Raw genomic sequence first — 12,017 nt, 5'->3', positions numbered from 1 at the left:
TTTATTGACTCGAACAACTGCCCCTACAGCAGCAGCGTTTCCTGCTCAGATGGTGGTGGTGTGGCTTTTTTAATTTTTATTGTCTCCTAAGGTACTTTAAAATGGAAAAAAAATATTAAATGAGTTTATGGTACTGAAACAACAGTCGAATTAACTACAAGGGGGCCCTCATTGTAATCCCTTCACAGCGAACGGCACAGGGGGAGTAAGGGAGGCTGCACCATGACACGGAGGAAAACCGCAGGGTGCTGCTGACTGGCTGTGTGCAGCCCTGCGCCTTCTCCAAGGTGAATTCCAGCACAAGGACCACTTGCCATCCCCTGCAGCCATCACCCTCCTTGGCCACTGCAGCCTGTGGTGAGGCTCTGCTTGCTCCAGGTCAAAGACAAGGCCAACTGCCAGCCAGGCTGGAGCTTCCCGGTTCCCACTGCAGGGCTGGCCCTGTGGCATGTGCTGCTCCCTAGTTTAGGGCAGACACCCTGGAATAACAGGCCCTTTTCGCTCCAGGTGGTGGCTGGGTTTGCCTTTGGGATGCTTCACTTTGTTAAAGCTGAGCAGACAGAAAGGTCAGTAGTAAGCAATAGGAAAACAAACTGAGTAATGTAATGCTACAGGAGTAGCTTCAAGCTCCTGGGTTAATAATTACTGCTGGAACTACAGGAGTTGAGAACACAGTGTGCGGCTCAGCTGTCGGAGAAACGTGTTGGAAAACATGCATCACATGCTGATGATGAAAGAGAGTTTGGAACACTGGGAGAGGATAACAAGCACCTACAAGCCGAAACGTGTACAGCTGCAGATATGCAAGAGCTGGAATCCCATTGCCATCCGTGACAGCTGGAGAAACCGAACCACTGACACACAGAAACTCACGCCAAGCAGAAGGTAAACTGAGTGCTGGCAACCACAGCAACACCCTGGCTAACATGGGGAGGGGGCAGTTTGTAACCCAGAAGCAGAGGGTTAAGGGCAGCAACCCAACGGGCAGGAGGATTTGGATCATTTTGTCTCCTGCAGGGCCCAGCACATCCCTTCCTTCTCCACAGAGAATGTAACAAATGGCAAAAACCGTTCACAGGACACCGTTCAAATGAGGATCAGATGAAACACACCATGGGAAAGGGAGAAACATGCAGCATCCCTAAATGTAATGGGAGCAGCATGACGCCCAAGCGGGCAGTCCCATCTGAATGCACCACCCAGGCAAAACCCAACAGCTTTTTAAACCGTCTGCGAAACTGAAAACAAGGGTCTCCTCCTAATTAGTGTTAATTTGTTAAAAGTATCTGGACACTTCCAAAATGTGCCTTTGCAAGAATCACACCCCCCAACCCATCACCCCAAGGGCCCCAACAAAGGAATCCGCTCCTGATCACTGCTAGAGTCATGGTCTGTCTTCAAAGATGCTTTGCTTTTTCCTTCTTATTCCTCTTCCTCTTCTTCCTCTTCTTCCTCCTCTTCCTCTTCCTCATCGTCATCCTCATCGTGGCAATGTGTGATTTCCTGAGGTGCCTGGGGGAAGAGGTTGGGCGGTTTGATCTCGCTGATGGAGCGGGTCAGTTGATGCCGCTTGTAGTCAGAATCTTTAAAATCCACTGAGGTGCGATTGCGTGTGGCCATCGGCGACTCCTTCTCATTGATGTCGACGTGCGTGTGCTCTACTGTGGACTCGTGTGGCATCTACACATGCAAGAGACAGAGAGGAGATGGAAAAGGGTGTCCCAGTCCCAGGGTATCTCCCTGAGACAGATGGAGAGCAAACCCCAGAAGGTGCCTCAAACACCATCCAACCCTCCAAGGCACCATTCCCACTGCTTGAAGTTTGTGGAAGTGTTAATTAACACAAGCACAGGCACCTTTGGGAGCCTTACCCATCTCCCCAGGATCTGCAACTCACCAGGACATGGGCGGCTCTGAAGAGGTAGCTGAAGGGGTAGTAGAGGAGGTTGATGAAGGAGGCTGCATAGAGATCAGCGTAGCGCATCACCTGGCTGGCAAACAGGGTCTGCCGAGAGCCGCTGCGGAAGAGGCTCCCCATCATCCCGTAGCACATGTCCATGTCGTGGGTCACTTTCTACAAGCAAAGGGCAGGTCAGATCCTGGGCCGGGCAGGCAGCAGCGCGGTGCCACAACAACACAAGTGGAGCGCACCAAGGGCTGGGGGCTACAAGAGATCTGCAAGGATCTGCAGCAAAGCTTTCTGTGCTCGTATCCTGCGGGACCAGAGCAGAGCCGAGTCCCAGCTAACAGAGGGGAAGGCAGCAGCGGGCTCAGGTCCAGCACCTGCCCCAGGCTGGCACCCCAGGGCCAGCTGAACCAGAGGCTACAGCCCCTCCAAGCATGTGTGTGCCCACACCCTGTTCTGCAGCAGTGAGCACCGTCAGTCAGTGATGCTGCGTGCATGAGGGAGGAGACCCTATTCCAGACCAGGCTGCCTTTCAGGAGTGCCACTGACACCAGTGAGCTGAGGAGCTCCTCCCTTTGCATCTGCACAAAGACATATCAGCTTTGCCAAGCCTGCTGTGCCCACCCAAAGGCAGAGCAAAGCATTTCAGGGCTGAGCAGTGGGGTTGGGTTGTCAAGCCCTTTGGGATCCAAAGGGATGAAAAGGGATTTTGATGATTGGTACCTTAATGCGTCTCTGGATGGAGCTGATGTCGGGGCGTTCATTGCTGCTACTGTCCAGATGCCTAGTTACAGGCGAGAAGGTAAACACATGGTGTGAAAAGCCTTTCAGAACCAGATGCTGTGGGATGGGGGCTCAGGGGAGGGAGGCTGGTCTGGAGGGGAAGGTTGGTCTCATGGGCAGAGCCCAGGCCTGAGTCAAAGCTCCAGCAGCAGTGCCACTAACCCAACCCCAAGGTTTCATCAGAGCTGCTCAAAAGCTGTCACTAGGCTGGGAGAGGCAGCAGAAAGGTTGTCACTGTTTGAACACTCACTTGTACAGCTCAGCCAAGAAAATGTCCAGACTCTGTAGCTCTTCAAAAAGGGCTGGAAAATCCAGAAAAGAAGGGGAAAAGGCAAGTTAAACTGTTGAAATGAACAGGGTTGAAAGCAAACACACCATCCTGCCTGCTCTCCTTGCAGGGCGGTGGAGGGGCACCGCATCAAGGAGCATGGCATCTCACAGCAACTAAGCAGGGAGAGGGTTCAATCACACTGTGCCACTGGCAGAGCTTTGGGCTTGGTTTCTGGGTGCTCCTTTTGTTTTTGAGGCTGAACCTTTGCAGCTCTCACCAAAACCTTTCAACCAGCAACTGTAAATAAATATGCAACTTGCATAATCCCCAGACCTATTTACACACCAAATGGCAAACCTGAGAGAAAAGCTGTAGTGCTGGAGGATGGGAAACTGGCAGCACTTTGGCAGCAGAGAAGCCACAGCTCCAGGGTTATGGATGAGGAACAACTCAACCCCACCCAGCTGCAGCTTCTCCCCGGCCAAGTCAGCACTTGGCTGATAACAGGCAAGTGGCCTGGAAAAGAGCACAGGAAAGGCCTTGGGACCCCAAGGCCAGCCCATGGAGAGCTGCCCCAGCTCCTGCCACCAACACCCAGACCGAGGGAAAAAGAGCCAAAAGGAGAAGCTGTAAGCCAGCGTGATCTCTCCCCTTGCATTCCTATGCCTTGGTGATCTCAGGGGCACAGCACCAGGCAAGCAAGAACAAAGCCCGGCCTGGGGTTTCCACATACCACTTTTGTCTGTCCAGACGTGCAGCTCCTGTGCCAGCTCGGGAATCACCAGGAAGGTCCTCCAGCCCTGGCGCTTCTTGGATTTGAGGATGTCTCCAAAGATATGGTCTCCAATGTACAAGATATCCTTCCCTTTGGCCCCCAGCAGGTCACAGACTGTGTCTGAAGAGCCTGAGAGAAGAATGGTGTGGCTCAGAATAGGGGACCAAAAGGAAACACGTGGCTCATTTCAGAGGGCCAGGGTCAGGAGTAGAGCACATGCATTTTCCTCACATAAACCTCCACTGCTAAACGTAGCACCCCTGCTTGGCTGTGGCAGCACAAGGCATTGCCTACCCACTGCAAAGTTCACCCAGGAGCAGCTTTGCCAATGCACAGCCCTCCATGAATGGCAGCAGCAGAAGGGCCATGCTGCCTCCCACCCCAGCAATGGAACCCTGGGCATCACAGACTCCCTTCTCTGGCTCAGGGGACCCTCCAAGCTTGGTCACACTGGTGGCAGCATTGTAAGTACAGCTGGAAACGTTGCACTGGGCCATCTGCAGCTCCTCCTCCACCACAAGCCCTGCAGTGGCATTTCCTGACTTTCCCTGGCAAGGAAGAAAAGGGCGTTTGAGGAGGAATGGGTCCATTCTTCCCTGCCACTGGGGAGCAGTGATGTTGGAGAGCTTCTGGGGCAGTGTGCTCAGGACACAGTACAATGTGCCTTGCAAAAAACAACTTGTCTAATGCCTGGCACAAATGCCCTCACAGCCAGAGTGGTTGAAGGCCCCGAGGGCCTGTCAGAGCCACTCCACAGAACAAGAAGGGGTTTTGCCTCACCTCCTGAGTACACGATGCCGTGCTGCAGTGGGCCAGTGTAGGTACCAATCTTCAGCTTCCCAGTCACCTGAGAAAGCAGACATTGTGTTAGTACAGAACAGCTGATGGTTTGGATCTTTTGTGCCCTGCTGATACTCTACTCTTCGTCTCTCTCACTCCCAGGCAGCCTAGAGATAGCTTCCCACATTCTTTTCCTATTGCCATCTGTGGTATGTTAAGGAAGACAGCAAAGCCTTGAGCTCTGCTGCACTCCAGGTGATGGGGTTGCTCAGGAAACATTAAGAGTAGAAGCCAGCCTACCATCTGTGGGGCAGGTCCTGTCTAAACACTGTGCTGCCTGTTCTCACTAAAAGGTGCCACACAGGAGGTACATGAGCCTTTCCAACTCTAGAGATACCCTCCATATGCCACTCACCGTGTCCACCTGCCTCAACACGGTGCCTTCCCCAAAGAAGAGGGGTTTTCGTGCATCCACCAGGATCAGGTCGAAGTAGGACTGCCATGGCCGATGGGCACTCCCAGGCTGCAAAGGCAAAAACCAAACCCCACAGTCAGGCACAACAATCAACCACAGGGAGTTTAAGTGGAGTGCCATTGCCCATAGCCATTGCTGGTCCACCAAAATCCCCTGGCTTGTGCCTCTTGTGATACAACGCTGGGTTGCCAACACCATCTCCTAAAGCACTCCCCTTTTGCAGCAAGCCCATCCCAACCCAGCCTGGCTGTGAGGACTGAGGACGTGGTGTGAGATTGGAGAACTGCACTGAACATCCATGTTCCAGCACAGCTGTTGTGTAAAGAGATGCTGTAAATGAAACTGCTGCCACTGTTTCTCAAGGAGAAATCCTGCGTAGATCCAGACACATGCGGCTTCACACTTCAGCCTTACAAGGCCATGCTGGTACATTTGCCAAGGGTGGGAAAATGCCTGGACTCTATTCTACAGGGCAAGGCTTTGAATCACAGCCGTCCCCAAAGGACACTGCATTCATAAACCCTTTCTGCTCCACACTTCCCCTCTTTCAGAGATCAGGACCACAGCAAGGAGCTTTCTGATCTATGAGTTGTGATTTTTCACATTCTGAAAATTTCTCGCCACCTTTTACCTTTAGAGCACAGAGTGAAAACACACCTTTTGCATGGTGAGAGAGCCTCCCATTGAGAGATTGAAGCAGCAATATAAATTCAGCCCAATAAACTGCTCTCCAAAAGTTGCAGGGCTGAGTTTGAACCTCAGAAAACTAGAAAAAACAAGACTAAAGTTTCTGGAGTTACCATAATCAAGACACATAAATGTTTCTGCTGCAGTGTGCAAGATTTCTAAGAAACCTGGATGCAAAATGCCACAGTTAAAATGTGTTATCACTAAAATAATGTTATCATTAACACAGATTATCGTTTGAGACCAGATGATGCCTCTTTTCTCTTTGTTATGTTGTATTTGCTTTGATCCCATTCAAATAGGACACAAACCAGCAAGTGTATTTTAACTAGATTAAAGCAACTAATCCCACACAGTCGACGAAGCAGGATTAAAATGCTTTCCAGCTACACAGATAATTAGGCACATCAGCTTCTACTGGAACTGCAGTCCAGAAATCACATACCTTTGGTCCATGTGGAAAGTCAAACAAGTAAGTCATAATTTTCTGAAAGACAGAAGGAAAGTTTTCAAAGATGTGTTTTTAAACTTACATTTATATAGTTTATGAAAGCTAAAATGAATGGATGGACTTTCAAATAACAGGAATTAACCCAGTAATTTTTACCATGAAAGAACACATTTGCCTCAGAAATCTGCACACTGCTTCAGGTATATTTGCAATGCTTTAAAATGGCATACAAATCTTTGCACTAGCAGTGTTGCAACATCCTGACATCTATCTGGAGTTGAAGTAAGTACACTTACTGCTGCAGCACAGCCAGACAGCCCTCTCTGGCTCTTAGACTTCTCGAGGCCTCAAACTGCACCAGGGGAGGTTTAGAATGGATATTAGGAAAAGTATCTTCACAGAGAGGGTGCTCAGGCATTGCAACAGGCTGCCCAGGGCAGTGATGGAATCACCGTCCCTGGAAGTGTTCAAATACCATGTAGACAAGGCCCTCAGTGACATGGTTTAGTGGTGATCTTGGCAGTCCTGGGGTAATGGTTGGACTTGATGATCTTAAAGGTCTTTTCCAACCTAACTGATTCTATGATTCTATGACCATAGCTTTGGTGACCTGAGGTCACCTAGTCTAGTGACCTCATACTATCTCACTTGAAAGGGAAATTCTGCATTTTAAAGGATGCTGAAATCTAAAATGAGTATCACTTTCTCTTTCAGCCTTTTAATTGCTGAGGAACTGAGTGAGGCACAGAGGGACTTAAGCCAGGCCCATACTAGGTCAGCTGCAGAACCAGACCTACAAAAAGATCACTCAAGACCTAATATGCATTCACGACTAAACTATCCTACACCTAGCTTAGAAAACACTAATTCTCCATCAGATATCCTACCAAAACCCACAAAAATGAATGGCTGACTTTTGCTTATTCCATTATATACCAACACAACAATTCAAGCAGCACTTACATCTGTGTATTTATAGTCACTGTTTGTGACAAGAAACACCTTTCCAACTTCATTCATGCGGCTGAGCAGCAGTGGCAGCTTCCCCTGAAAGCCAAGGGACACACAAGTCAGACGCGAAAGTTACAGAGATTCATCATGGGCAGAACACTTTCAACTATGAACCCACCAGGCAAAACAAACTAATCAAACAAGCAAGCAAACTCACATGTTTTGCATTGGCCAGAGCCAGGAAAGCTGCTGGTCCATCCACTTCACACCCCTGCAGAGCACAGCCCAGGGGAGGAAGGTGAGAGGGAAGGACTCAGCACCACCTGGTTGGGGTGCCTTTGCCAACCACAGTGCCAGGCACCCTGTGCTGTTCCCACCGATCTGCTCCATGCCAGGCACGCTGGAGCAGCTCCTCCAGCTCCAAGTCTGTTCCCAAAATGGGCCCAGAGGCAGGTGAAATCTGAGCGCACACGAGCCACAAGTTGGAGCGCATTATAATTCCAACCTCAAATTAGGGAGAATTTATTCCTGGGGCTATTTTTATTGAATCATAAATCTCAGTCCATTGACAGAGTAGTTGATTACCTCACAGAACGGTTTCCTAAGAATCCTACAGGCATGTAACTAGAAACAAGGTTAACTGCTTTAAAGGGATAGTCCACCACACAGCTCATCTAAACTAGAGAATAATTATTCTGTAAGTGGTCCAAAGGGGCCTTGAGAGGGCAAAAGTAAGGGAAGCACTACAGCTTCCTCAATTGCATGTGCTTTATAAACATTTTTGGGCTATCAAGAGACTGGACATTGGTGACTCTTTCAGGAGCTTTCCCTTAGTCTCTTATGGTTAAAGACATGTACTATTTTTGTTGGATGGATAAGGAATACTTCTGTCTAAAAAGATGCTCATTCCTTTTTTAAAAAGAGGAATTTTTTCTCTTGGGCAGAGAAAACATGGGCAAGGAACACAGTTGCTTTCACCACCAAAAGAAACCACATGACCCCTGCCAGTGTATTCACCTGTGTCCTGTGATAACATTTCCTCTGGCTTTTATATTTCACATAAAACACGTGCACATGAATATGAAATCATGTGGATCACTGGTTCAGAATAAAGGCTGCATCCGAACTTTCCACTTTGTCTTTGGTTCTTACAATAGAAATCACAGTGTTATCTGTTTTGTGATGTAGTAAAGCAAATCAGCATGTTTATGTCTTGCCTGCCTACTCACTACAGAATGTCATATAGCACAAGTAAAGTAACTTCACACTTACATCTTTCACCACATACTTTTCCAGATTCTCAAGGGTCTTTTCCTTAAGTGATCCCTGAAATAGAAACAACAGAACCCAGTGAGGTAATGGAAACTTATGATGTAAGAGACATCAAAGTAATGCCAACTTTCACACTTTAAAATGCTGTGAAAGTACAAACCAGGGCGAATCTGAACCAGTGACTCTAGAGATGAGAGGCTTTGAGTAGCAGGGACCATCACAAACTCTGTGATCCATCGATTCCCTCACCATGGTAAATAATCCACTTCAACAGCATTTTAACCCTTTCAGAAGGGAATACAATAGAAACAAACAAAAAATAGATTTGCCATACCAAACAAGACAGTCAAGGACCTGTCTCCAACACTGACCATAATGCTTTACTGAAAGGTCAACTCCAACATGTATCACACAACACTGCATAAGGAAAGAAAAATAGATTCCTGACTTCTGCATGGATAAAAGGACCACCACAAGTACAACTGTGAGCAGAGTTCTCCTGTGATGGTTCTCCATCCCACCCCAACAGACCTTGTGAATGAGGAAGAACAAGAATATCAGGTCTTTAACCAGATGTTAATGCTCACTAAATCAGATTCTGAATTTGCACCTAAGTGTATGAAAAGATGAACTGCCCTTCTTTTCTAAATAGGGAAGAGTTGATGTATTTCTGGTTTATGCAGGTACTTTTCAGATAATGTAAGACAGTACCAATGTAAATCACTTACAGTAAAATGCTGTTTTAATCCATGTACAAGTTGTGGACTTTTAGTTCTAAAACCCATTAACTGCAGTGCAGAAATGGAACCTGGGCACAATAAAAAGGAATAGGAAGCCAAGACAGAAATGTTCCAGTACAAGGAGGGCAGTCAAGATCTTGACTTATATACAACTGCAATTTATTATTCGCTCACTAGGCGGCAAAGCGGGGCTCTTGCCCAAAAGTGGAATAATAGACCTTAACTCATGAGCTGCAAACCAGTCCCTCTAACTGAGTTACAACTACAGACATCCCAATGAATTCCCACAATCACCTTGTAATGAACCCAGTCAACAGCATCTCTGACATCCTGGAACATACTCCTGAAGGACATGAAGAGGTCTCCATCTTTAAACCCTGTTTCACAGCTGTGAGGAGAAAGAAGAGAGACTGTAGTGGTCAGTCAATCACAGCAGGTAAGAAACACATCAAGGAGAGAGACAGTTCAAAATGTTGTTTGGAGCCTGTGTTTTCCTCTTACCATAATGGATTCTTATTTACTAATTTACTGTGGCTCAGACTTGAAAAAAGGCTCCAAGAGTTTAACAGGATCTGCATGTTATCCATACCAAGAACATTTCTTTGAAATGGATAGGATGTGGGTTCCTAACTACGGGCCTGTGCCTCCGTAGCAGTATTACAGCCTTCCGTGACCCGCAACTCTTATTTCTCCACCGCAGCACTACAAGAAGGAAAAGACTGGGACTGTGCAGTTTGCAGCATTTTACAGAAGATGAATGGTAAAGTAAGCAGTCCCTCTTTCCAACATTAAAGAAGGGGGTGCCAGGGAGATCAACTACATTTAACACTTGCTGCTGAGAAGAAGGAACTACTTCTGTGTTGTATAGAGTTAACATAAGAAATTTTCTCTGCAAGATACTGTGGAGGTATCTTTGAGACATCCATGAGAGTCTGCATCAGAAGAAATCAAGGAGGATTAAACAGAGCTGTATCTATTATGACAGCAATCATCATGCCTGTCATAAGAAGGGATACTTCACCTGATTGTTGGCATAAACAGTTCCCCTGCTCCCAGGTAAAATCCCATTAAACCCTTTGGTTTCCACTCATAATATGCAAAGATGACCCATCACATGAGTCAGCAGCACACCAACATTCACATTTTCCAGTTCAAACCACAGCCTGTTTTTATGCTTAACCTATTTGAAAACAAGGTACTCATGTTGCACAAACAGCCTTTTACAGCACAAGGTGCCTGAGCATTTCACCTTTAAGTCCTCAGTTACGACATAAGAGACTTGTGGCAACAGACTGAGGAAACTGAGCCTTTCGGTTACCAATTCAAACATGGCTCCACTGGTCAGAGGTTCAAAATGAGCTGTCTGGTGCCTGTAACGACCCTGTAACACGTGTGTGGTCTTAGAAGCTGGCCCAAATACCAGTGTCAGTCAGTATTGTGATACTGATATATGCTGTGAAGGAAACCCTCATAACCAGTTTCTGCTGTACACACAGATCATCTTGTCACCCCTAAATTCTCTTCGTGTCAAAAGAATAAGAGGCTTGAACTTTTCCCCACTGAAACCACTTAAGGGGCCTCTACTGAAATTAAGAACAGCTCCATCTGTGCTGAACTGCTCTTTATAATAACAATCTTACTGCACCATCAGCACCTCAAACCAGAGGGAATACATACCTAGTGTACCGGTCACAGTTAGTAAAGAAATCCACTAGGCAAGCCAATAGGTAGGTCTCTGCAAAGAAACAAAGTAAGATTTTAAAACAAGGATATCCTCATACAGCCAGCTAAACAGATAAACAGGGTATGACATTAGCAAAGCTTTTTTGGCTTCAAAAGCACGGAAACAGACCTGTGTTGGCTCACATTAGACTCACCTGGTAGATTGAATAACGTGTTCAGAATGTAAAACCTATCTGTGTCATCCCTCTGGATAAATTTATTTGGATATTGATCCCGTGTTTCAGGCCTGAGAATAGATAAGGTGGAGAAAAATGAAATCACAAAAAATAATGAGCACAAAATATGCTGACCTGCAAAATAGCAGGGTCCCTTAACTAGAGGCTGTTGTGCTTTAATTGACACCCAGCTTTCCCACATGCATTAGTGGTGCAAGAGCAAAACTACATCCACTGTGCTGGCTCAGGCAGAGCAAGGCACAAAGCCCTCGTTGCTGAGTCAGCAAACTGATCAGAGCCCACACAGGGAAGCAAAGTGGTCAAGAGTCCACAACTTGACCTTCAGCCCCATGCTGCTGGCTATGAGGATGCCTTAAATCATCTGCACTTTCCGTGTTTGCTTATCTTAAACTTTCCCTCACTTTCCATGTGTTGCTTTACACTCCCTGGAGCAACTTTCAGCAGAGGAGTGCAGGGCTGTGCTATGGGAGGCTTGCCTGGGGCCCTCTGCAATTTATCACCAGGGTGCTGATGACTAAAGTCATTTAATTATTCTGGTTTCCTTCATTTCTGGGGCCTCTGAAGGTCACTGACTCAAAGAGGAACTTGAGTGCATAGAAGACAAGGACTTTTTCTAAATTTTGGCTTCATGATGCAAGGACTTACAGGCCTTTAATGACAAGGTTTGTCACCTTGCGGGCCCTGTGCTTGCCTTCCATCCATCCACCCTTGCAACAGGGATACGACGGGATTTGCTGGGACACATCACGCATGTAGCACTGAGGTCCCCTCTGCTACCTAAAGCGCCTTTTCTAGGGCAAGAGAAATGCAAGCAGCCAGGGAAGGCTGCAGGAAATGGCAGGCAACGCCTCACTTCTGACACCCTCAAAAGTCAGAAACACAAAGCAGTAGAGCAACTTTGTTCCTCCCCAAGCCAGCTCAGGCCCTTGAATTTTCTTAGCAATAGCTGTGGATTTGACAGTCTCATGGGGCACAGGTCACTTCTGCTCCCAGCAGCCCACATACAA

At 47.3% G+C, this 12,017-nt stretch overlaps 1 protein-coding gene across 1 annotated transcript in view; it reads right to left on the bottom strand.

Annotated features, from left to right (window-relative positions):
• Positions 1-362: 362 nt before the first annotated feature.
• Positions 363-12,017, bottom strand: part of NT5C2 (5'-nucleotidase, cytosolic II) — a 41,161-nt gene continuing 29,506 nt past the window's right edge. The window contains exons 5-17 of the mRNA XM_010017176.1: positions 10,969-11,060; positions 10,769-10,826; positions 9,386-9,479; positions 8,352-8,405; positions 7,092-7,175; positions 6,123-6,164; positions 4,931-5,038; positions 4,516-4,582; positions 3,694-3,864; positions 2,940-2,991; positions 2,630-2,690; positions 1,898-2,074; positions 363-1,680 (exon numbers count right to left, since the gene is read on the bottom strand). Coding sequence (XP_010015478.1) covers positions 1,423-1,680; positions 1,898-2,074; positions 2,630-2,690; positions 2,940-2,991; positions 3,694-3,864; positions 4,516-4,582; positions 4,931-5,038; positions 6,123-6,164; positions 7,092-7,175; positions 8,352-8,405; positions 9,386-9,479; positions 10,769-10,826; positions 10,969-11,060 — 1,318 coding nt within the window. The 3' untranslated portion in view covers positions 363-1,422. The remainder of the gene's footprint in view (positions 1,681-1,897; positions 2,075-2,629; positions 2,691-2,939; positions 2,992-3,693; positions 3,865-4,515; positions 4,583-4,930; positions 5,039-6,122; positions 6,165-7,091; positions 7,176-8,351; positions 8,406-9,385; positions 9,480-10,768; positions 10,827-10,968; positions 11,061-12,017) is intronic.

This window comes from Nestor notabilis, unplaced genomic scaffold (assembly GCF_000696875.1).
Source record: "Nestor notabilis isolate BGI_N333 unplaced genomic scaffold, ASM69687v1 scaffold5466, whole genome shotgun sequence".
Classification (NCBI taxonomy): Eukaryota; Metazoa; Chordata; class Aves; order Psittaciformes; family Psittacidae; genus Nestor; species Nestor notabilis.
The sequence above is the reverse complement of the archived record's forward strand: the minus strand, read 5'-3'. Positions and strand labels throughout refer to the sequence as shown.